The 26,656-nt window shown below is 42.5% G+C and overlaps 1 protein-coding gene across 2 annotated transcripts in view; it reads right to left on the bottom strand.

Moving 5' to 3' along the window:
- SORBS2 (sorbin and SH3 domain containing 2) overlaps nucleotides 1-26,656 on the bottom strand; it is a 610,065-nt gene that overhangs the window by 54,682 nt on the left and 528,727 nt on the right. For both annotated transcript variants that reach the window (XM_030191487.1, XM_030191488.1), the window contains 5 exons: nucleotides 18,232-18,323; nucleotides 11,239-11,285; nucleotides 6,556-6,670; nucleotides 6,274-6,402; nucleotides 5,700-5,903 (listed from right to left, as the gene is read on the bottom strand). In XM_030191487.1, the coding sequence (XP_030047347.1) occupies nucleotides 5,700-5,903; nucleotides 6,274-6,402; nucleotides 6,556-6,670; nucleotides 11,239-11,285; nucleotides 18,232-18,323 (587 nt within the window). The remainder of the gene's footprint in view (nucleotides 1-5,699; nucleotides 5,904-6,273; nucleotides 6,403-6,555; nucleotides 6,671-11,238; nucleotides 11,286-18,231; nucleotides 18,324-26,656) is intronic.

The raw sequence follows: 26,656 nt of genomic DNA, 5'->3' as shown, positions 1-26,656 counted from the left end.
AAGTTAGGTGTGATTTATAGAACAGCGCTTATGCCCGGGAATCATGCCTAACTTTAGGCATGGTCATTTGCACCAACTGAAACGAGGTGCAAATCTTTGCGCCTAAATTAGGCGCGTTTCCCCTTTATTCTATAACTACACGTGATAATTTTAAGAACGCCCCCATTCTGCCCATGACCCTCCCATTTCTGTGAACCCTTTTTGAACTTGTGTGTAAAATTTAGGCGCGGTAATTTACACACATGTATTCCAATGAATATGCCAATTATCGCTGCCAATTAGCTCAGTATTCAATTAAATTGCATGCACAATTTTTAGCGACTTTTATAGAATTTGGGGGATAATGTCTATTAGAAACATGGTTCTGCAGTAATTACATCATCGATAAATCTTAGGGGGCAATTCTATAACTGAGCACCTCGAGTTAGGTGTGGCGATGCCATGCGCTGAGCACCTGGGTGCCTAGATGCCATTAAAGAATGCCAGCATAAGTCTGCATTGATGCACCTAAAGTTAGGTCAATGGCAGGTGTAAATGACTGCGCCTAAGTTTTCCATGATATGCACTTAACAGTAATCAAAAAATTATGTGTGCATGGTATAGATACATCTGTGCCCCTCCCATGTTCCATTCAAGGGGCCCTTTTACTAAGCTGCGATAAAATATGGCCTGCACTAGTTTGGACACGTGAAATTGGCACAGGCTGGGCCTGTTTTACTGCAGTTGGGAAAAAGGCCTTTTTTTTAATGGGGCAGTAAATGGCCATGCACTAATATGAAAATCAGTGTCTGAGACCTTAATGCCACCTATTTACTTGGCAGAAAGGGCTAGCCGCGCTGTCGAATACCGCCAGGAATGCCCCCCGCAGTAGAAAATTATTTTCTATCGTGGGAAACAGCGGGCAGCAACTTCAGAATTACCACCAGGTGTCAGCTCTACCCCAGCGGTAGTGTCAATTTAGTGCCTGCTACCCGTACATTAGCCCTACCGTGGTTTAGCAAAAGGGCCCCCAATTGTATGCCTCCCCTTGTAGGAGCTATTTTATAGAATATCTTGGCACTTTATGCATCTTTGACATGAATTACTACATGTGCACAGTTATAGAATTGCTTTTCACATTATTCATTTTAACTCCTTGAACCCCAAAATAAACTGCCAAAGCAAAAAAAAAAAAAAAAAGAGAGAAATCTATGGAGAAAATTACTCAGTGTTATTTCCTGTAGTTCACACCGGAGGATGCCCTAGGTAAGATGCTTGGGTCTGAGTTACCTGAAAAACTGGTTGGAGCCATCAGCTACATTAGTTCCAAGCAGCTTTACTATGCCCTCCATTGAAAATGGCTTTTTTTTTTTTTTACTGAGACTTTGGCAAGAATATTTGTTTGTGTATCCCCAGATTGTGGAACCAGCTTCCAAGTGAAGCCAGACCATGTAGAGAATACCTGATATTTCACAAGATAGTAAAAATGTGACTTTTTAATAATGTATTTAATATTGTGCTATTTTTATGTCATTATCTGGAGATCTAAGGTGGCTAAAGCAGACATAAGTACATAAGTAATGCCATACTGGGAAAAGACCAAGGGTCCATCGAGCCTTGGAGGTGGAATGGTGTATTGGCTTGATTTATGTTATATTAAATATTATTTATGTTTTATGAATATAGTGCTTAATATTGTTGTACCCTGCCAGGAGCATTAGTGGTTCAGAGGGATAACAATCAGTTACATAAATAACATTTCATCAAAATCCTGCTAGAAGGTTTACAACGTGACCAGCAAGTTGGATGCACAGCTTTTAGTGCACTAGGGGGGGGGTCTTTTAGTAAAGCTTAGCTTGAGTTAACACCAGCAGGGCCCATTTTATTCCTATGGGCCCTGCTGCAGATAACTCGAGCTAAGCTTTAGTAGAAGACCCCCTAAGGCCTGGGGAACCCTAGCCTTGAAAAAGACTGCTTCCAACTGATTTGGATGCCCAAAGAAGCAGGAAGAAATTGTAAAATTCATAAGCGTTCTTATTTGGCAGTCTGACCCCTAGTGGTACTACCATAAAACTACCACTAGGGTGCTGGGGCTGCTATTTTGAGTCAGGTAGCCATGAGAGCAGAGGTGCCTGGGGATCACTCCAGCTTCCCACTTTCCTCCTGGGAGATCCCTGATAGGTGCCAGAGGACTGCAGGGTGTGGGTCAGGGATAGGCAACTCCGGTCCTCGAGAGCCGCAGGCAGGTCAGGTTTTCAGGATATCCACAATGAATATGCAGGAGATAGATTTGCAAGCACTGCCTCCATGGTATGCAAATCTATCTCCTGCATATTCATTGTGGATATCCTGAAAACCTGACCTGCCTGCGGCTCTCGAGGACCGGAGTTGCCTACCCCTGGTGTGGGTGATATCCTGTGAGGAAGAAAAGGGATCTGGGTGAGATGGTGGGTTCCAAGGATATTTGAAAAGGTATTAGAATGGCAGTGGGGTGTTTGAAAATGGATTGGAGGAGGAAATGTATTTATTACTAAGCACTGGCTCCTTTAATTTGCTCCTTGAAAGCATCTGGCCACATGACATTCCTTCCAATATTCCTGGGAAGGAAAGTTAACAACATTTGTGGAGGTGTTATCTTACCATGAATAATGCAGCTTGTGAAGTTTATCAGAAGCTGTGTTATCCATTTTGCATAATAATGAGCAGCTTTGCATGCATTTGCATGCAAAGTATCTCATTCATTTTTAATGTGCCTTAGATCAGATTTTATTTATTTATTATTTATTTTACAGCGCTTATATCCCACAATTTCCCACCGCTGAGAGGCTCAATGTGGCTTATAATATTTAAATAAGGCACGCATTATGAGGTTTTAATATGCATTAGTTACTATTTAATGTGTACTGTTGCCATAATATGGCTTAGTAAACAGATCTTAATAAATAGACCTGTGTGATGATCTCTTGTCTAGATCTAGGACAGCTGTTCTCATTTGTATAAGCATCATTCTCTGAATAAATTTGTATTCACCCACCAAATGAGCAAATCGTTTACTTGGTTTATGGACAGTAACCTTTAGATTCCCTTCCTGTAGTGCAATTGACCTAGTAACATGTCCCTGGGTCACTTCAGACTAGGCTCACTAAGGCAATAATTTATGTTGCTATTGAGAAGCCTACCAGAAGCAACAAAACCTTTGTGGTCCTTTATCTTTCTTTGCTGGGTGAGCCAAGAGGTTTCACTATGGCAGCCAGCAAAGACACCATACTTGTTAGCCTTCTGATCAGAGATATTCTGATGGAAGCAAAGGCAGAACAGAGAGAAATGGTGGCAAAATGTGACAAATTGGAGGAGAACAGAAATAAAAGGTGATGAAACATAGGACTGTGCAAATATATCCATCATTACTTTGAGAATGCTTATCAAATTCTAACCAGAATAAACATTACTGAGTTTAGATGAATGTAAGTGCATTGCACTCAATGTTAAAACAGAGATGTGATATGAAACGTAGTGACATCAATCTCTTAAACGTTGCTTGCAAGCAGTTTTGACTAGCAAAAACTTACTAAATTTGCCTTATTTATCAGAAAGTATTGGCACAGCCCTACCACAAACATAATCCAGAATAACAGCAAGAAATGAAAGCATGCATGTCTTCCTACTGCAAAAGGCCAAAGAACTGTATGTATGTGTTTGCACATAAGGTGATGCATGGGTGGCAGTCAACAATCTGATTCTTGTGACTTACATGAACCAAACTATCTTGTCTTGGAAATAAGCTGTACAGATGAAATAACGCAATCTTAATTAGTTAAAATACCTCTGTATTGGTACTGGTTGACTTGTGTTCTTCAATAGATACAATAGGCTTTGCATTAATTTCTACTGTAGAATTTAAGCGGTTGTGTCCCCCGTCTTCCTCTATATACAGTCTTGGTAGCTGTTCGGTTATATCAGGAGCACATCTATAAAAACCTGGATCTTGATACTGCAATTGACTCCCTTGGATGATTGACATCAGTTCCTCACAAATTTCCTCTTCCTGTTCATCACCTGCCATTAGCAGTTTGGGTGGTGATGCCTCTGTTGTAGGCTCTGGAACAGCCATGTGAGTGCCCATAATCTCAGGTGTTTCTTCAGGATCTGGACAGCTTGTTGTTCTTTTGTCGGTGGATGGTCCTTTCAAGTCATTTGCTTTTCTTTCAGTCTGTCTTATTGTGTTGTTATTTGTGGGGTTATGTGGTATGTCATGAGGCTGGGTAGTAGGAGGTGATACAGAGGTAGAGGAAGGAAAGGGTTGTGGTGAGGGAACAGGAGAGCTGAGAGGCTTTGATGATGTTATTGGAACAAAATGATCATCCGTAACTTGGGAAGTGATATCACTCGAGGACACCGGTTCAAGATGGGCAGCTGTTAGTGCCAAAGAACTAAGTTCCTCTAAGTCAGGAAGAAAGTGGTGAGGAAAAGGTGGTGGAGTTGGGGCAGGTGTGCTTGAAGGTGAAAAGCCAACAGTCAGCCACAACCATTCAGAAGTGAGAGGTTGGAGATTCCCTTTACTAGGATCTGGACATGGTGAGGAGCCAGGCCCATGAGTTGGGGATGGTGTACTAAGCCTTTTACCGGAAGCCAACTTTAGAAATAAGGAAAAAGTTAAGAAAAATATAACAGTAAAATTACAGAAAAAGACAACATTGGACCAAAACTCAAGAGGGATTATTAAAGAGATAAACAACTCCTATGTGCCATGCTTGTAAGTTACAGGATAGTTACCTCACTGAGTAGAAATGCCAGAAATCAATAGTACATGAAGCAGAGCAGCAGAAAAAAATACTTGAAAAGTGAAATGATCAGGTTCTTAGGCAGAGGCTTAAATGACAAACATTAAGATAGTTTTGAATTACCAAGCTCATGACAGGAGACTAAATTTGATCTGCCAGGAGCTGAACTATTCACTCAGCCTTTTAAAATAGCAATCAGGAAAATGAACAGGGGAAATAAATGTGTCTTTTACCAAAGCAGCAAATTATAAGATTAAATGATAAAATAAATCGGTGTAATTACTGAACAATCTTCTGTTTTGCTACTATTATCATTTTGCCATTCAACCAAAACAAACTTCTTATAATTAACATAAGCACATATTTTTATCAGAACATTTTTCACATTTATTTCAAATGTCTTGAATGTGAAGTCATTCTGTAAACCTACAGCTACATTAATATTATACACAATGAATATTCAAAGTCCAGGTTAATTTGCTGGAGGATGGTAATGTTATAAAAAAAAAAAAACACAAAGCGTGTTTGTTACATGAGGACAGCCCAATATATTTTTAGTTCCATTGCCTAATATTGATTGAAGGGTCTTTCTGGTGAGACAGGAGTAAGTCTCATGTAACAATGACAAACTAGTGACTCACCCTTTCTACTATTTCCATCTCTGCAGTACACAAAATATTATATTACAAGGAGCAGCAGTCACATCCTTCAAAAGTGATATATCTGCTTTCTCCAATATAAAGCAGCCCGGAAAAGATGGCTGAATGTATTTATTTTTCAGTTTGGTTCTAAGGGAATACTTTGATTTAAATTTTGAGAACATCTCTAGCAGGCTTAATGTTTCAGTACTGATCTTATTCCATCCTGTATGGTGAAAGTACCAGTTCCAACAAGATCTATTGTATCATATCTGTGACTGAAAACAATAAAATTCCTTACCGCAGTGGAGCTTAAGTTCTGTATCCTTTCACTTGAATAACTTTGGGGGATCGGAGGATCAGGGTAATCAGCAGCAATTTTTGATGGGCTCTTTTTGATGACCTCCACATAGGAGACGGGGAAGATTCCTTGCCTGTTGGTTCCTGGTATTTTACCTTCATACCAATTTTGATCAACTCGCTTAAGAAGCATTACTCTGTCTCCCTGTAAAGAATTTTGGTGAGATTATTTGTAGGCGGTGCACCATTTAAATTTATGATTTTTATGGGTTAGGGATTTTTGTTTGGGAGAAAGTACTTAGAACCATCTGACTTGCTCTGTGTAAGCACATATATACTTTAAGCCAATGGTTCCTAAACCTGTTCCTGGAGGCACCCTAGCTAGTAAGGTATTATATATATTTATAAGTGCAAGCAGCACTAAATGTGGGTAACTGGTTATAGAAGTAACTCCTTAACGCTCAACAAGAATATTTATGCTTCTTATTTAGAATTAATCAGCAACACTGTCCAAAAACCCAAGTATCAAGCATTACTTGTAAATGATTTTGAAGGATGATCATAATAAGTCTTACCTTTCTCAGGGACAGCTCAACATTTGTGTCTGCTGTGAAATGATATTTCGCTATAGCTTCTCCAATCTCTCGAACCTGGGCTGGGGGTGGAGGCCTCGTCGGCTGCGCTTTTTCTGCAGGACTAAGTTTCTGTTAAAACAGATGAGTTGTTTTGCCATTAAGCTAGGAAAAGAGCTGCATGCTGCATTACAAGCAGTCTCTAGCATTAGCGTGTGCTACAAAAGCTAGCACACCTTAGAGTACAATAACCAACCTTCAAAACAAAAAAATCCTCACACCAACCTCTACATATGAAATTGGAAAAATTCCAACTCTGCCATGGTGCTCTCCTTCATACCAGTTTTGATCAATTTGCCGGAGGATATAGACAGTATCTCCTTTCTTAAAAGACAGCTCCCTGAAACATAGTTTTAACAATTAGCTTAGAAATGCTATTATAACAGAATTTTTAAACAGCAAAATAAAATGTATGTTCACACACTGAATGTCTTATGTCTTCTTTTGAGTCCACTTGAGTTGCAGAGAAGCTTGCTACAAGTCTGTAACATTTTACACGGGCCAGCCTGACCACTAGGCAGACGAAGCATTCACCTAGAGCACAAGTTTGGAGGGGTAGTAGTAGTCAGTGAATATATTACGAGGGTATATATAGTTAATATATATTGTATATTGCATAACTCTCTGGCTGATATTCCACCCGTTGGAGGCAGGCTGGCTAAGTGTCACGATCGGCGCTGAGCCCAGGTATTCAATGCTCCGCCATTTCCAGTGACTTGCATTGAATATCCAGTTTTTTTGTGGCCGGCTTAAACTTAACTGCCCAAGTTAATATTTAGTGCTGGCCAGTTAAGTCTATAGTGGACAAAGATAGGACCGCTATTTATGAAGTTCGATTTGGCCATTAAACTTAGCTAGTGAAGTGTTGAATATTCATGGCTAGCTGGTTATATCGCGCGATATCGCTGGTTAGCTGCTATGTGCAAAGTGTTAATATCCAAGCGAAGGAAATGTTCAAGTTTGAAAAGAAGGAAGTCCTTAGTTAGACCTGTTTCAATAAAGTGTAGGGTTCAGAAAAGTGCTCTGGTTGAGCAACTGGCCACTGGAGGAACTAAAGGCATGACACCTCCTTAATCCCTAGCAGTTGCTGTTCCCCTCTGTCTCTCCTGATGGAAAGGAACACCAGGCTCTGTAACAACTTCAGGTATTATAGGCATTCTGAATAGTGCATCATGCAGATCTGAGGAATAGCCTAGTGGTTAGTACAGTAAACTAAACCAAAGAATCCATTTTCAAATCCCACTTTAGCTTTTTTTTTTTTTTAATTGTGAGCCCTCCAGGAACAGAAAAATACCCGATGGGTACTGAAGTGATGTACATTCAGGTACAGTAGGAATTCTTCTGTTCCTGCAGGGCTCACAATTATAAAATAAAAGAGTTAAAGTGGGATTTGAACCTGGCTCCCTTGGTTTACAGTCCACTGCACTAACTTCTAGGCTGCCTCTCTGCTCTGCATGGATGTCTGTGTGGCCATTCTCTAAGAATGCTGACATGCATTCATCCATGTCCATTGTTTTCTCTGTTCATAATTTGGATGTTCTAGTTTGTAAAATGGCTGTTTATGCTGGATATTGCCAGCACATGGATGTCCATCTCATGTATTTTCGAACAGGAAATCTCAACATACTTCCTGCAGTGGCGTAGCCAGACATGATATTTTGGGTGGGCTCAGAGCTAATATGGGTGGGCACCATGGGGTCGATATTCAGCCACTGGCAGGCTGCGCAGTTAAAGCCCGCTGCCAGTGCTGAACCTGGAAATTCAATGCTGTACCGTATCCAGTGATCGGCATTGAATTTCTGGTTTCATTTTTGGCCACTGGAACTTAAACCAGTTAACAGATATTCAGCGCTAACTGGTTAAGTTCCTAGCGGTTAAAGATAGGCTGCTATTTATGCAGTACTATTTAACTGCTTAACTCAGCATTGACCATCAACACTAACTGGCTAGATCAGGCTATTTAAGAGGTCAGTGGCCATTGCTGACCGGTTAAATAGCGCTGAGTATCGGGGGTATGTATATAGGTGTGAGTAGTGTTTCTTGGGATACTTCTAAAAAATGCCTTAGAATACACTTGATGATGGATTTCTAAATAAACAGTCTGCTCAACAGCTGTCCTGCATCAACATAAATAGAGAAGAACAAACACCAAGTGCCAACAAAGGGATATTTATTAAAAATATCAAAAATGAAGGTCAACTAAAATGACATACAGTCTAAAGGGATCTATAAAAAAAAAGGTATCAAGACTCGACGCAGTCCTGTGTTTGGGCGCACAGGGCACCTGCCTCAGAAGTCTCAACTTCAGTTGGACTTGTATGTCCATTGTAATGTTATAGGAGAGTTATGAACACAACACAATCAGCCACCCACACTATTGGGCTGTGATGGCAAAATGGCAACAGCTACAACTGATGAACAACCTGAACAATTTGTTTTGGCAACAAAAACCAAAGGACCTGACTCTTGATACCATTTTTATAGATACCTATGGACTGCATGCCATTTTAATTGACTTTTGTTTTTGATATTTTTAATAAATATCCCTTGGTTGGAACTTCCTTGGTTGTTCCCTTTGTTTTGTCGTTCTTCTCTATTTGGGTTTGAGGAAGGGTTACTTTGGCTTTTATTGTTTTGTTTTTTTCTGAATCGACATAAACTACATCACACCATCAACATCAAGATTTTTTTCCCGCCTGCTGTGGAATCTGCAGGATACTGAACATAGTACAGCTTTCCACAGAAAAAATGTATTCAAATCTGGTAGCACCTCAATAATATCCCTTCATTGCCAGATATTTTGGAGGTCTTTTACTAACAATTAGCTTGTGTTATTGCCATAGAACTGAATTTATTCCTATGGGCCCTGAAGCAGAAAGCATGAGTAATTCATTAGTAAAAGATCCGCTATGTGAAGTTACACTAAATCCTGCGAAGAAGCTTCTCAGAGCCTATGCTGCAAACCTTAACACCATCAATTCGAACACACAATGAATATTTTGCTAAAGCAATACGCATCCCACTAGAAAATCCAGACAATTCAGACTGATATAGATCCCCACAAAAACCACATGCCAGAAGAATCTCTCACCTTGGTAAAATGAAGAACACAGACAACCCCCACCAGGTACAGAATAAATGACCAAAAATTAGAGGTTGTCCTGTAGCCTGGCATAAACAGTGGCCTTCCCTTCCCTACCTCCCCCATCCCTCCCTATAACCCAACATGAACACTGCCCTACCCTACCCTACTCCCCCATCTAGGGTGGTCAACTAGGTCCAGATTCACCCGACAGGGTTGATCCAGTCCTGGGCTTACCCCACTGCATGTAGGGACTTGTGGTTATGATTTCTCCATTGAATTCACTAAAGAAAGCAAGGCTACAAGTCCCTGCATGCATCTGGTCAAGCCCAGGACTGGATCAACCCTGTCGGATGAATCTGGATCCAGTTGACAACCCTACCCCTATCCCTCGCTGTAGCCCGGCATAAGCCCTTCCCTTCCCTACCCCCGACCACTCCCTGTAGTGCAGCATCAGCTCTGCCCTACCCATCCTCCATAGTCTGGCATCAGCTCTGCCCAATCCCCCACACAGAAACACATCAGCATGAAATATAAAACTTTTTTTTTTACCTGGACACTGCTGCAGAGCCTACCCCCCATCCAGAAGCCCAACATGAAATTATAAAACTTTTTTTTTTTTTAATCTGGGCAGTGCAGAGTCCATCAGCATTATACATAAAACCTAACCAGTGCCTAACCTAACCCCACTCAACTCCCCCCCCCCCCCCGAGTAATCTAATATTACACAGAAAAGGGGTTTTTTTTTTACCTGGGCAGGGCTCCCCTGCAGAAGCCTACTGCACTGCCTCGATGAGGCCCGGAATCCGTGTGCCACTACCAGCACTTCTAGCCTCTGCTCCGATGCACCGGGTACAGCATCGCTCCCGCTCTGCAGCAAAATCGGCCCAGGAAGTTGTTTATTGGAGCTCCGGCGCTACTTATTTTTAACTTAGCTGCAACCCCCCTCCCTGTGCCGCTGGAGAAATGTGGACACTCATCAGCCCCGGATGTTGGGCCGACATCTGGGGCTGATGAGTACCCATATTTCTTCAGTGGCATGACACAGCACTGGGAGAGAGGGGTGCAGCAGCTAAGTTTTAAAAAGCAGTGCCAGCTCGGAGCTCCAGTCCAAATAAACAACTTCCCAGGCCGATTTTGCTGCAGACCACCAGATTTCTCCAGGAGCACAGCACAGCAGGGGGGAGGGGGCAGCAGCCAAGTTAAAAAAAAAAAAGTAACCCCGGAGCTCCAAATAAACAACTTCCCGGACCAATTTTGCTAGAAGTGCTGCTGGCAATAGAGCAGCAGCATCCACTCCGAGGAAACTTGGCTGCAAAGGTAAGCTTGTAGGAGGTCCTCCCCCTGAAGCCCGACTCTACGGCAGCCCGAAAAACAAAGTCCTGATTGGTGCACAGGCTGAGACAGGGTGGGCCTGAGCTGAGATTGGGTGGGCACCCAGGGCCACCCATAGCTACGCCCCTGACTTCCTGTTCAAAAATACATGTAAGTTGGATGTCTGTTTGGGACTTTCTGATGTGGGCATCCCTATTCTGACTTGGACATCTTTTTGAAAATGCCCCTCCACACGCCATAACCCAACCAGAAATCATCTAGGATACTGGCTGGATACCATTTTTACATAGTTCTTCAGGAAGCCACAATGGCCATATCCAGTAGCTTCCTGGAAAAGCTAAAGGAAAATTTTCCCTAGCTATGATTAATAGTAGCAATAGCACTACATTCTTGTCATAAGATTTGAATCTTGCAAATGTATGCATTGTGAAAGAAATGCAGTAGATTTGTGCATTCAGTATTAATCTCTAACATTCAGGGAGGTCACTTACTTGGATGTTTGAGCCTTAAAATCATACACTGCTCTTGCTGTCTGCCTCTGAAAAGAAAAGAGTGATTTACATTTATTGGTACTCTGTTCATGGCACCAATGTAACCTATAATGTGACTACTGATCAATATGGGAGACATGAAATAGAACTGGGTCATCATAGCATTCAGCTAAACATACTTAACAGTGATATTTCTGTCTAGTTTTTATTGCATCTTAGGTTCTGAATATTGACATAGGTTACCTTCAAACCGGCTGGGGGGAAAAAAACGGATATTCAATGCCAGTAACCAGAAACAGCCCAGCATTGAAAATCTGGGTTCAGCATGGACTACAGAAGACAGCCCTGCTATCTCCTGTGGTCTGAATATCGGGGCCATTCTGTCTTCACCCCTGACAAACTGGAAAACTGTATTTTCTTCTTACTGGCCCACCAGTTTCCTTTTGCACTTTTGGGCTTCCAACTGCATTGGAATTGGCAATCCACTGGGCTATAGATCCATGAGCTTCATTCACAGATACCAAAAGCTCTTCTCTTTTATCTCCTGACAACTCACTCGACCCAGTTATTACCGCAACAGTCCTTGGACTAGGGGGTGGGGTCTCATTTTCAAAGCAATTAGACTTACAAAGTTCCATAGCTTACTACAGAATTTTGTAAGTCTAAGTGCTTTGAAAATACACCTCCATGTATCAGAACTCTGGCTTGAGCTCTACAATTGTGGACTCTAAGACTGGTCAGCTGGTACCACTCTGTGCAATGTTTGGGACTCCTTTCCTCAAAAGGTTATAAATGTTATTTGTGTACCGTCCTTAGCTCCAGCTTTTCCAGGGAGTAAAAACCCAAGAGAGAATTGAAAACTGGCTCCCCAGTATTCAGCCGGCAGTGGTGAGTGTTTTGCTGCCTGCTACTGTTGTTGTTCCTGGATATTGAATCCCGGCCCTTGTCCGGGCTTTGGTACTGAATATCCATTTTTTTGAGCCGGCTAACACATAGCCAATTAAGTGAATATTCAGCCCTTGACTGCATAAGCCAAACCACTTAAAGATAGGACTGCCATTTATATAGCCCGATTTAAGTAGTTTGCGTCAATGGCGTAGCTACGGGGGGTCCTTGTGGGCCTGGGTCCCCTCAAAATTGGATCCGGGGCCCCTGGTTTGGCTGGCATCTCCAACCCTCACCAGCTGAAGCTTTTTCAGGCACTGTTCTCTGCGCATTGGCTGCCCTGCTTCCCCTCACGTCGTGTGCATGCTCAGTTTTAAAACTGAGTCGAGGAGTGGCCTAGAGGTTAGGGTGGTGGACTTTGGTCCTGAGGAACTGAGTTCGATTCCCACTTCAGGAACAGGCAGCTCCTTGTGACTCTGGGCAAGTCACTTAACCCTCCATTGCCCCATGTAAGCCGCACTGAGCCTGCCATGAGTGGGAAAGTGCGGGGTACAAATGTAACAAAAAAAAAGGCTTCAGCTGGTGGAGATTGGGGACCTCCACCAGCCAAGGTATGTGTAGTTGCAACGGGGCATGGGTTGCGGCAGGAAGGAGGGCCAAACTGTACCCTCTCTACTTTGGGCTCCGGACCCCCCAATCATGGAGGTCTGGTTAAGCCCCTGGTTTACATATGCGGTGAGGGGCTGAATATTGGCACTTTACCCAACTCTGCCGCTGGAATGCCCATGATAGCCACTTTTGAATTCAGCACTAACCGGTCATTTTCAGCAGAGATAACTAGTCGAGTGTCACTGAAAATGACTGGATAGCCAGCTGTGAACAAGTGATTTAGCCAGTTGGTGGTTGTTTCTGGCCAGTTAAATCACTTTGAATATTGGCTAGTAAGTGTTCTCCACAGCAAGCACAAAATAAGACCAGAGAGCCACTGGACTGGACTATTATACCTTCACTTTTTAATGCAAAATGATAGGCAACATGGGGCCAATATTCAGACCACGGGAGTTAACCGGGCTGACTTCCGCTGCCATCGTGAGCCCGGATATTCAATGCCAGGCTGTTTCCAGTGACCGGCATTGAATATGTAGTTAATTTTGGGGTGGTTTCAACTTAATTGTGCTGTATCTGGGAATTGCAACATATAGGATGCAAGCATTGCAGACTATCCAGAATGCTGCAGCCAGATTACTGGCTGGAATACCTCAGTTTGAGCATGTTTTGCCAGTCCTTTGATCACTGCACTGGTTACCAAGGGCATCTTGTGTGCAATTTAAGATTGCACAGTTGATTCATCAAGTATTATATTCAACATCTGTTCCACAGTATTTTAAACAGGTGCTTGTTGTCCATCACCTGCTGAGTGCTTTGTGTTCAGAATCTTCAATGTTACTTGCAAATGAAAAAGTAAGCACTGTGAAATATGCTTCCACTCGAGCAGCAGCATTTTCAAATGCTGGTCTATGAATTTGGAATGACTTGCCTAGATTTTTGACGTGCAGAAGTATGGAACAGTTTCATAAGGGTTTGAAAATACATTTGTTTTTCAAGGCATGGGGTTGATACCTCGGTCACGGACTTGTTAAGAGTAGTTTTCTGTCTGTTTGTGATTTTATTATCTATGTTTCTTTGTGTGCTCTACTTACTTGTAGGTGGAACAGAAAATTTTAAATAAATAAATAAGTCAATATTCAGCACTGGCCAATTAAGTTGAAACCAGCTAACGATAGGCTTACTATTTCAGCGGCCCTCTTTGGCCGCCAAAGTTAACTGGAGATGCGCTGAATATTACCAGATAGCCAGCTATATTGCATGATATTATCCACTAAACGCTGACTGTGAATATTCAGTGGGAGATAACAGACAACTTCCCGCTGAATATTCACAGATAGCTGGTTAAGCGCTATTTAACTGGCCAGGACCTGTTCCTGAACATTTAAATAGCATTGAATATTGAATAACTATAGAGTTTAATTTTTTAGCCCTTCATAAATTTAAGTTAACAATGGGACCCTCCCTCTTACACACACACAAATCACAGTCTAAACTCCTTATCCAAGCATAAAAAGTAAGAGAGCATCTATGTGGACACCATAAGAGTTTATACCATATTTAGCATCTCCATGTCTTAATCTGAGGCCAGAATGCAGACATCATTAACCTACTGTAAAAGAGGAAGCCATTTTCAGACCTGCCAGAGGCTAGTTTCTTTAAAATTTGACATTTATTATTACATATCAGCTCTGCATGAGGGACACTACAATGATTGAAAAGGGACAATGATGAAAATGTTTAAAATATGTCTTCCCCAATGCAGCACCTTGCTTGGTTAATTCCTATCAAACCTCTTGAGAGAACTATTCTGCCTTCTCATAGTCACCAATTGTGGCCACATATTGCAGCAACTTCCTGCAGAAATATGAAGCAAACAATAGTCCTCGGAACAACTTCCCTGCTGAGCCACTGTCACCACCGAACCTGCCGCTGCCGCAACTTCACCCAAAGAGCAGCAGCAGCGGCAAAACAATAAAAAGCAGGTGTGGGACCGCAGTCTTCAGGCATGCGTTGTCGGCTCTGCTGGTTCCCTCTGACGTCAACTTCCTGTTCTGGGGCAGGGGACTGGCAGAGCTGATAGAACATGCCTGAAGACTGCGGCCCCATGCCTGATTTTTTTTGTTTTGACACTGCCACTACTCACTGGGAGAAGTAGCAGCGGAAAAGGGTAGAGAGAGAGAGAGAAGATGCTAGGTGGAAGGATGGGGAGAGAGGGGGTACAGACACTGTACTGAAGAATTGGGAGAGAGGGTAGATGCTGAATGGAAAGATGAGGATGAAAGAGGGAGATGCTGGATGGAGAGGTGGGGATAGAAAAGGGAGATGCTGGAGGATGGAAAGGTAGGGAGAGAAAGAGGGGACATGCAGGATGGAAAGGGGGGAGAGGATACAGTTAGTGCAAGACTGTAGAATAAGAGGAAGGGACATAGGGAAGAACAAGGATGAGGGAGAGATGAAAGGCTGTATGTAGATGAAGTAAAATGAGTGAAATTAAAGACTGGATAATAAGAATGAATTAAATCTGGACAGATAAGAAGACAAACAAATTGAAGAAAACTTGAAGAAAGCAAGAGGAGAGAAACATGACAAATGGACAGGGAACCCTGGCAAGAGAGTTAAGAAAAGATGAAGAAAAGCAGAAACCAGCAACAGAAATTGCTAGAAATGAAATGTAGAAAAAAATGTATTTTTAATTTAGGATAAAGTAATGTGGTATCTGTGTTAACAAAAGCTGATAAATACAAATAAAACACAAAATGTAAAATAAGGTGATACTTTTATATTGAACTAATTTTAATATATTTTTGATAACACTTCCTTCCTCAGGTCAGGAAAGGATACCATAACAGCAGTATAATGTCTTGACCTGACCTGAAGCAGGAGGTTTTGGCCTCTGAAAGCTAATAAAAAATGTATTTGGCTATTCCAATAGAAAGGTATCATCTTATATTCCATTTCTAAGTGCCTGAACTGAGCATGTCCTGGAATGCCAGCATCATCGACTTCCACATGGCTCAAACAGCATGGTAGGGGGCAGAGCTATGAGGTACAGTGGGTTGGACCAAGGCAGAGAGGCCAGAGTTGGGGCGTGTACTAAAATCTCCCTCTCAAAAACACTGGGCTCCTTTGGCAGCTCTGCATGCACAAGGTATCATCATAATAACAAAATCTGAATCAATCTTGCCACCAGTCATTATGGGGGCAATTCCATAACTGGGTATCTCAATTTAGACGCCCCAAGGACACGTAGTGAGAGCTTGTTTTACAATGGCATCTGGGGGTCCCAGATTCTTTTATTGATTACTAGTGTAACCTGGTATTGGTGTGCCTTATATTTTTACAACTGCAGCTACACCATCCGTAGCCCTGGCATAACTGTAGTAAGGGATGCATATAGCTTATACTATTCTGTAAGTTATGTGCCTACATGGGGGCCTTATTCATTCAATCAATGCATTTTTTCTAGCAAAAAAGGTGCCGGTACTCAAATGCCAGGCCACCCTTCAGGGGTGGGGTGATCACTAAAGGACCCAACCCACAATAGCCAGGCCCCCTGCAACCAGTCACAGAATCTATGACAAGGCAGAATAGATGTGTAGAGCCTGAGCTCTTTCATTAAAACTTGGGGTCCATGGGTCAATTTTAGCAGACAATGGAAAAGGTGCTGGTACTCAGTACCCCCCAAGAACCCCCTCAAAAAAAAGCCCTGCATTCAATATACATTGCTCTGCTCATGTATATACCCCTCCCCCTTGGACTTTGATCCTGGGGAACTGAGTTCGATTCCCACTGCAGCTCCATGTGACTCTGGGCAAGTCACTTAACCCTCCATTGCCCCTGGTACAAAATAAGTACCTGAATATATGTAAACCGCTTTGAATGTAGTTGCAAAAACCTCAGAAAGGCGGTATATCAAGTCTCATTTCCCTTTCCCCCCTTTACACACTGTAGGCCGGATTCAATAAATGGCGTCCAAATATGGGAGCTGAAAAAATCCGCACTCAGTGCTATTCTATAAAGGGTGCTCCAAGATGAGCGCTCTTTATAGAATAGTGTTGGATACTGAATTCTACACCCAACTTTGGGCGCGAGGACTTACACCAGGTGTAAATCCTCATACACAAGTTGGACACACATCCACAGTATTCTATAATACTGTGTGCAATTTTCTGGAACACTCCTGACCTGCCCATACCCTTCCCATGGAAACACCCCCTTTGCAGTTGCACACAGATGCACTTAGGCACTATCCTACAGTTGGGCAAGTAAGTATTTCCATGCCAATCTGCCATTTTAGCCCCATTTCGGCCCCTTTCATCCATTAGAATACATTTCCACCCAAAAGATAGGCACAGAATTAGGACCAGATTCTATATGGCACCTAAAAAATCCAAGCAGTAAATATTTCCACCTAAGCGTATTCTATAAGCGGTGCCTAGATTTAGGCGCGGTGTATAGAAATTATTTAGTTGATATCCCAGCGCCTAAACCTACGTGCATCCATTTACACCAATGAAAATGTGGTGTAAATCCCTGCACATACAATTTACGTGCACTGGGCTGTATTCTATAACTAAGCACATAAATTTTGGAATGCCCATGAAATGCCCATGTCCCCACCTATAGCCATGCCCCTTTTGAACAGTTCGCTTTAGAATTTAGGCGCAGTACATTACAGAATACGCTTAGCGAGTTGTGCATGTAAATTCTAATTACTGACAATTAGTGCTCATTACTGGTTGTTAAGTGCTGTTAAAAACGCTGATTGGCTTGTTAAGCCAATTAAGTTACGTTCATTGTTACAGAATACGCCTGGATTTAGGTGCTGATCTCTAGGCATGCTATATAGAATCTGGCAGTTAGTGCCTAACTTTCAGCACCATTTGTACTGTTCCTCAGTATGCCACTTACACATGCCTTTACAGAATAGCACTTAGGCATCCTGCTTCCACTTTGGTGGGGGGGGGGGGGGGGGGGGGAAGAATAAGAGTAGGGCATGTAAACGCAGGCATCTAGTTTATGGAACTGCCATTCACAAGTGCTAACCCCAGGCCGCCTGGCCTGCTGGGCCTAAACAACAAAGCAAAGAAAGGCAGGATATCATATAAAAATAAAATAATCCAAACCAATGTGCTATCCTGCCATGTGGAGCACTAATCCCTTGGAAATCTGACTGGTCTCCAATCATTTTTTATGTGAAATGAGAACATGATTGGTAATCATTGCTTTCAATATATTTATTCTCTACTTTATTTTCTATTGAAAATGTGTCTCCTGGACATTCACACATATCTGTGATAATCTAAAAAGAAAAGAAAAAAAATAATGTGCCAGTTTGGGACCAGTGAGGGTTCCACCTGCTATCAGAACTGCAGAAGAGGAAGCAAGTTCAAAAAAGGTTCCAGGTGCAGGAGGTAAGAGCTAAGTCAGCAATCTGGCATAACCTGTCAGAAAATCACCAGTGGATTGCTTCTGACGTATTCAGTGGCATTTAAATACCTCTTTGTCCTGTGTCCCTCTTTTCGCTCTTGGAGTAGATCGACTCACATCAATGAAGGCAGATGAATAGTTCCTAGGGGATTCCTGGTCAGCTGAAACGTGAAAGGCCAAGAAGTCAATATCTGTTTATTCAAAAGAAAAGCTACTCTATTCTAAACCTACTTGCAACATATCATAGGGTATTTTAGAAGGAAATGAAGCTTCGAAATATAAAATAAACATGAGACTAGTTTTTAATGCTCAGATAGTACAAGATGCAAATAAAAGGAGAAAAGTGAATTTTAAAATTGTGCTCTCTTTAGAGAACAGAATAAATGTTTGCAGACCTGCAATAAAGCAGTGGCTTTGGATGGCAAAATTACACCTAACTTGAACTATCACTAGATACAATGCGTAGCTTCACAGCAACCACAGTTTAAAACTACGCAGGCTAGCGAGGCAAGAACTGTATAATACATTAAAAGAAATAAAGCATCTAATCCTAACCCTACGCTAAAGAAATAAACTTTGCTAGTTACTCTTACAAATTCAGTTCAGACATACAGCATGCCAAAATCTTGGAGAAATGTAATGAGATGTTATTAACAGGAAAATGGGAAGACAAGGCTGTAATTCTTCAGGCTTCAGTGAACTGCGCCAGCTCCAGGTTTTCTTGCATGTAGGAGAAGGTCACAAACACAGCATGCCAACACAAGGAATGTATGATAATACACACTGGAATGTTTGTGTACATGGAGTATTTAAGATGCACTATCCTTTTAAGCTGAGACTTTAATGAAGCCTTAAAAATGAGAATTGTCAAATAACTGGAGTTTTAGAAGGCCAGTGTAAGCTTTCGCTTTCCAGGCTAGGCGTTGAGGAGGCAATTCTACAAATGGGCACCTCCATTAAGATGACCTGAGGATGCAAGGTAGGAACCTACTGTATAATTGTACTTGCACGTCTAGGTTCTGTTTTAGAATATTAGAGTAAACTAGCATTGGCGTGCTTAACATTTAGATGCCCAAAGTTATACCAGCAATAGACTTGGCATAAATGTGGATGCCTATGGGCGGCAGGGATGCACATAAATTGCAGTGGCACCCCTGCCCTTGTTCTGCCCCTGTGCACACCTTCTTGCATTTACACACTATCCCACAAATTCTATAAATGGTGCTCAAAACTGCGTGCCCAAATTTGGGCAAGTGCCCAAGTTGTGCATGCAAGTTAATTGACTAACAAGCCAATTAGTGCCAAAAATTGGGTGCTAGCAATCAGTTATTGGTGCTAATTAGCAACAATTTGAATTTATGCGCACATCTTGCTAGGCGCTATTCTATAAAGATGTGTGCATATATTTTTCAGTGTGCAACTGAAAAGCGGTATGGCCAAAGGAGGGGCATGGGTGAGTCACGGGCTTTTACTAAAGATGCACACAGTATTATAGAACATGGGAGATCCTGCCTAATTTAGGCGCAAGGATTTACACTAGTTTTTAGTTGGTGTAAATCATCATGCCCAAAATTGGGCATGGATTCCCATGCTAAATGTTATTCTATAACACATTTCTTTAGCACCCAAATTTGAGCACCATTTACTAAATCTAGTCCTAAGTAAGTTAGGCGCACCTTTACAGAATAGCAGTTAGGTCAGGGCCAGCTTAACCACTGGACCAAGTGAGGCTCTTACCCAGGGCATTGGCGATTAAGGGCACAAAAATACTTAGCATCTGAACTGACCTGGTCTACAGGTTAAGCCTCTTCTCGCCCCGGTCCAGTCTCCTTTTTTCTCTTCCCTTGCCCCCTGGGTCTGGCACTGCTAGGGTTACCATATGGCTCCAGAAAAAGGAGGACAGATTGAGCCAGTCTGGGTTTTACTTCCATTGCTTTTCCTTTTACTGGAGCCACATGGTAACCCTAGGCACTGCTCCCTCACCTCTCTCACTCCCTGTGTTTCTGGAAAATTTACATCGGTCGCCAACGACAGCAGGAGCATGACAGGCTACCTTCAGCCAGCCCCTGGGTCTTCCCTCTGCCAAGTCCTGCTTCCTCTGATGCAATTTCCTGTGGGCGGGACACAGCAGAGGGAAGCTGTAGGTCTGGCTGAAGGTAGCCTATCATGTTGCTGAAACTACAGCCGGTGACTGATACAAACTTTACAGGGTCACGGGGGAGTGAGAGAGGTGAGGGAGTAGTGGCGGACCTGCGAGAAGGTAGATATAGGAGGGGAAAGAGAGACTGCACTGGGGAAGGGGGAGAGATACCAGCCCAAGGGAGGGAGAGATGCCAAACTTGCAGGGGGGGAGGAGGGAGGAGGCACCAGAAGAAATTCAATTGGGGGGGGGGGTGCTGCCAAACCAAGTTGGCTCTGGGCACCACTATCCTTTCAGCTAGCCCTGCTTAGGCATTCTGCTGGCACTTTTGTGGGTAAATGCACACTTATGTATATAAGTTTTAGTATTCTGTACGTTTGTGCTGCAAGGGGTAGTTTCTTTTTTCAGCCTGTTTATCTAGTCTTCCATATGAAGAATTGCTATTAATTCTTTCATCTTTACCTCGCCTCTCACTGTACAGCTGGTTCCTTAATGGGCGAGCTAACAAATAATTATTAAACTTGAAACTTAAATGCGGGCGCATAAAGGCGTCTTGATTGTGGATTTCATTGGTTCATTCTAATAATGTATATGTATGTACATGTTGTCAAAAATATTTATTGGAATTGGAAAACCATGAATAAAAGTCTGCTTTTAACTTGGATCCTTACTTTTATAAAGATGAAGATGAAACAATAAGTTCTAATTTATTAAAATGCACAGGCATTGAGTGTGGTCAGTGGCTCTGTGGCAGTGCTGCACGCTGCCATGCTAAGGATCTAGGTTTGATTTTCAAGACAGGTCTTCTATTCTCCAAGGCAGCTAGGGCTGGCGATGGTCTGGACTGGAAGCAGTGTGTACAGCCCCTGAGATAGAGAGATTTGTAGCTGTCACTCAATGGTGAAACCAAGTGGCCAGACATGTTTGGATTTGGAGGTCACTGTGGTTTGTGGCCCTTGGCCATGGACTGTTGCAATGGGTGCACTAAGTAGCTGTGTAAAGTTGTGGGGAGGGGAAATGTGGGTAGAGATACGTAATGACTGATGGTAGATTGGGATTCTAACTGAGCTAGAAGTATAAATATATGGAGAAAACTGTTAGTTCCCAAAAATATACAGCCATTTTTTAACAGAATGAAGAGTGATCTCCCCATATTCTTTAAATTACTCTGTATCATCTATGCTGCATGATGACATGAAGGTATTTGTGATGAGCAAGCTGCTTCCCTGCTATTGAATCTGGGTTCTCTGTAATCCTGTTGATAGCAGTTGATCAACAGGACCTGCTGCACATTCCCTTACTCAAAGATTGCAGTGCTCTGCCAAGTGCCATAGAGGTGCAGTAAACCTCTCTTTGATTTACTTTAAATGGTTCGTCTTTGGAATACCAGATAAAATGAAGTCTGAATCCAAGCTTCCGAAAAGGTGAGAACCCCATAAGTGAAAGGAATGGTTGTAAGGGAAACTTGTGCAAAAGTTCTGAATAAAATATTCTGTGGGTTCACGGCAGTCAGATGGAATTGGGGAGTATTAGTTATGGCTGAATTAGGAAGAATTAAAGCACAAATGCTCAGATTTGCACAAGCTCTCTGTCAGGCAACAGGAAACAGACCTCTTTGAAAGCTGCCAACTCCTCTCTTTAGACTTGTCACATCATCTGATTTCGCCACTGCGCTATTGCTTCACTTTCTCTTTTCACACAAAAGTCTTAGGGGGCAATATTTAGTGCTAGTTGACCGGCAAGGAGAAGTTCCTACTCTTAACTAGTGCTGACCAGGGCCTGACAGGATATTTAGCAGGACATAAAGGGTTAATGAAGCTGAATATCCTCTGACCACCACAGGGTGGACTCAAGATGGAGCTGGAAGTTACTTAGGTGCCACTGATTTTTTTTTTTTTGTTACATTTGTACCCTGCACTTTCCCACTCATGGCAGGCTCAATGCGGCTTACATGGGGCAATGGAGGGTTAAGTGACTTGCCCAGAGTCACAAGGAGCATGTGCCTGAAGTAGGAATTGAACTCAGTTCCTCAGGACCAAAGTCCACCACCCTAACCACTAGGCCACTCCTCCACATTTTCAGCAGCAGTACCCAAATAAATATCCAGTTAACTTAGGGCAGCCAAAAAAAAAACTGTCCTAAGCACTGTTCCCTCTAAGCTGAGAGTCCTCTAACTGCACTGCTGCCAATGGGGGGGGGGGGGGGGGGGGTTGCTTCAATATTGTGTTTTCAATTGCTATGGACCAGCAGGTTCACCTGGAGTCTTGCAGAGTTTGCCTGTCCGTCACTATTAAAAATGCGATAAGGAAACAGCACCCTCCACTGGCAGGACTGTAGGTGGAGGACTCCCATTCAACTTACAGGGGTCCTAAGTTAAATGAGTAGCTATCTGGCTCAATATTGGCAGCACCCAGGCAATATCTGGCAGCTGCACCAGATACGGATATTCAGTGCAGGTGCTCAGATAGGAGCTGACCAGTGGTGGCCACTATTTAGAGAAATGATGACTGAACATTACCTCCTTAATCTTTTACCTAATCCATTTTATTCGGATATCAAGATAGATCTTTGTTTTCTCATTACAAATATCACTCTTTTCAAATGTCACTGGGTAGAATGCAGTGTCTAATTTAAAAATATTGTAAAATGTGCATGCTGATTATTGGAAAAGAAAAGGACCCTATGCCCATTTGTAATGTGCTATTGCTGAATTAAGTTTTATGCTGAGGACCTCGTGTGGCTACTATTAGCAGGCACAGTCTGTCTTGGACAAGACTAAATCAGGTGTTGCTGCTTCTATGGAGCAAGGGATTTTGTGTTTTATGGGAAATGCATATGTTGTTTTCAAGCAGCAAGTCTACAAGTTAGGCACGGACCAGGTGTATTCTATAACGAATAGTCAAGCTACTCAACAAATAGTTAAGCTCTGGAACACTTTGCCAGAGGATGTGGTAACAGCAGTTAGCGTATCTGGGTTTAACAAAGGTTTGGACAAGTTCCTGGAGGAAAAGTCCATAGTCTGCTATTGAGACAGACGTGGGGAAGCACCTGCTTGCCTTGGGATTGGTAGCATGGAATGTTGCCACTATTTGGGTTTCTGCCAGGTACTTGTGACCTGGATTGGCCACTGTTGGAAGCAGGACACTGGGCTAGATGGATCATTGGTCTGACCCAGTATGGCTATTCTTATGTTCTTATGTTCATATAGATTTTAGAAACGTCCACGACATGTCCACTCCACGTCAATGGCAATGCCCCCTTTTCAACTATGCGACTTAGAATTTATGTGCACCATGATATAGAATATGTTTAAGACAGTTGTGCGCGTACATTCTAATTAATGCCAATTAGTGAAAAGAATTGCTTGTTAATTGGCAATTATCAATGCTGATTGGCTTGTTAACTAATTAAGCTGTGCACACATATCCAGAATATGACTGGATTTGCACGTGCAACTTAGTTCACGCTATATAGAATCCGGGGGGGATGTGTATAAATGTTAGATTTAGGTGCTAACATTTACATAAGTATTGCCACACTGGGACAGACCAAAGGTCCATCAAGCCCAGTATCCTGTTTCCAACAGTGGCCAATCCAGGTCACAAATACCTGGCAAGCTCAATACATTTTATGCTGCTTATCCCAGAAATAAGTAGTGGATTTTTCCCCAAGTCAATTTAATAATGGTCTATGGACTTTTCCTTTAGGAAGCCATCTAGACCCGTTTTAAACCCCGCTAAGCTAACTGCCTTTACCACATTCTCTGTCAACGAGCCATAGATCTGTCTTAAATGTTTGCGGCTAAATTTTAGTGCATTGACGTGGGTTTGTACATGTATAAGAGCCTATAAGAGTAGGTTCACTACTTGTGGTAATATCACGCCTAAATGTTGGCGCTCTGTTATAGAATTGCCTCCTTAATGTGCACTGTATCAATTTCATTTATTAGTCTCACTTTTATCATGTGTAAACGCTAACATAAACAACACACATTCATTTGGGGGCTATACGTTTGGGGGGGGGGGTATGTTTGGTTATATGTAAGGTTGACAGGAGGAGGCTTTATGGATGTATTAGGTGCCCTTTTAGTAAGCCACGTAGGCACCTATGCACGCCCAATGCATGTCAATTTGGAGTTATCGCCCGGCTACCATGTGGCCCAGATGGTAATTTCGATTTTTATGCATGTCCACTACACACGCCTGAAAATAAATTTTATTTTCCGGTGCGCGGCGGAAACCGGGCGGTAATTGTCATTCTACATGCGTAGACCATTACTGCTCGGTTAACACGTGAGACCTTACTGCTAAGTTAATTGGTGGCGGTAAGGTCTCAGGCCCAAAATGGACACACGCCAATTTTTATTTTGCTGCACATCCATTTTTGAACCCTTAGTTTTAGTATTTTGGCTTCAAAATTGTATATGACTGTGTGAAGTGTTCAAATATTTTCTGTATGTACTGATATATTTTTTTCAGTATTTCTTAAAAGGTGAGTATGATCAACACAGTGCAACTCATCTTAAGCCATAGAAAGTCCAACTTTATACACGCAATTAAAATGATGCTGCTCCCTAAAATGCTCTACCTCTTTATGGCACTTCCTGTGACAATACCCCATAGCTTTTTTGCACAGCTTAATCGAAAGCTATTCGCCTACATTTGGAGGAAGCGTCCACCACGGGTACGACGCAAAATAATGTTTCAACCCCATAATAGGGGAGGTATGGGAGTCCCAAATTTTTTCTTATATTACCAGGCAGCCCAGCTAAGGGTATTGGCTGAGTGGAATCCATATACTAACAAAAAATAGCTGCATTGGGAAAGAGCTTGGATGGGAATGCGGTCATTGGGAGATGTGTTATGGCTTCCAGGGAGGGAATTATTAGCGGAAAGGCGGAGGGTCCCAGTGGGAATGAGTCACTTGCTAGCCACATGGTACCAAATAAGAAGGGGTTGTTTCCAGAATGAAAGTACTTTTTGCAGACAGCCATATGCAGAGCCCAGGGATTTTCGCTGGGGGCCACTGAGAAGATATGTCGGGACTGGGCACGAGCAGGGTTATACACATTAGGTCAATTATGAGAAGATGGTAGGGTGGTGAGCTTTGAAAAACTACAGGAGGATTATGGGTTACCCATCAGAGATCAGGTATTCTATTGTTGTGTACGGCACTATATTCACACCCGGGTTCGGGAGGAGTTGGAGCTGACAGAGACCACGATAGAAAAAACATTGAAGAAGGGAGGAGGAAGGGGTAGTATATCTCGTTTGTACTTGGCACTACTGCAATGGGAAGATCCTCAATCATTTTATATCAAAAGATGGGAGGAAGTGGTAAACTACACACACACTAGGGAGGCAAGGGGAAGAGGCTATAGGTATTTATTTAAGCCATCCCTGGCTCAACCCACGATAGAGAATGGATACAAAATATTCTATTGGTGGTATTATATGCCAGATAGAATCCAACGTATGTTCACTGGAGCATTGGCTGAGTGCTGGCGTGCGTGTGGGGGGAGAGGCACATTTATGCACATCTGGTGGGAGTGTCCAAAGTTGCAGGAATATTGGAAGGCAGTAATCATGCAGATAAATCTAATATTGCAATGTGCATACCTATGTAAGATAAAACATTGCCTCCTCCATTTTAAGCTCTGATCACTGAAGGCATGCCATCACAGGCTAGCAACACACTATCTGGCAGCAGCGAAATTAGCGCTAGCTAGAGCCTGGAACAAAGGGTGCTTCCGGAGATGTCAGTGATATATCAAAGAGTGGACTATCTATACCAAATGTCAAAGCTAACAGCATTACATTACGGAGCAGCAGAATGGAGAACTTTAACAAAATGTGGCAGCTTTATGAACAGTGGAAAAAGAAGGAGCCAGCATCACCATTAGGGGGGAGGGTTATCTAGTTGGGGGATATATTAGATAAGGTTTATGAGGTGGATTCTTTGTATTGAATAGATTGTATTGACTGGGGAAGTAAGCTATATGTATTGGCGCAATGTTTTTGGATATGTTGTATTTTAGCATCAATATTAATAAAAGATATGTGGAAAAAAAAAGAAAGTCCAGCCTGTCTATGGGGAACCAAACTCTAGGGCAGAGGAGGTCAGCTATGGTCTTTGAGTGCCACAAACCAGTCAGGTTTTCAAGATTTCCACAATGAGTATGCAAGAGATTGATTTTCATGTACTGCTTCCATTGTATGCAATAGATCTCATGCATATTCATTGCGGAAATCTTGAAAACATGACCTGGTTTTGGCCCTTGAGGCTGTGGTTGCCCATCCCCGCTTGAAGTGCTTTGTACTTTCAGAAGAAGTGTTTTAAGAGACTATTGGTAAT

Source organism: Microcaecilia unicolor, chromosome 2, assembly GCF_901765095.1.
Source record: "Microcaecilia unicolor chromosome 2, aMicUni1.1, whole genome shotgun sequence".
NCBI lineage: Eukaryota > Metazoa > Chordata > Amphibia > Gymnophiona > Siphonopidae > Microcaecilia > Microcaecilia unicolor.
Note: the sequence above shows the minus strand (reverse complement) of the source record. Positions and strands in the feature narration are given on the sequence as shown.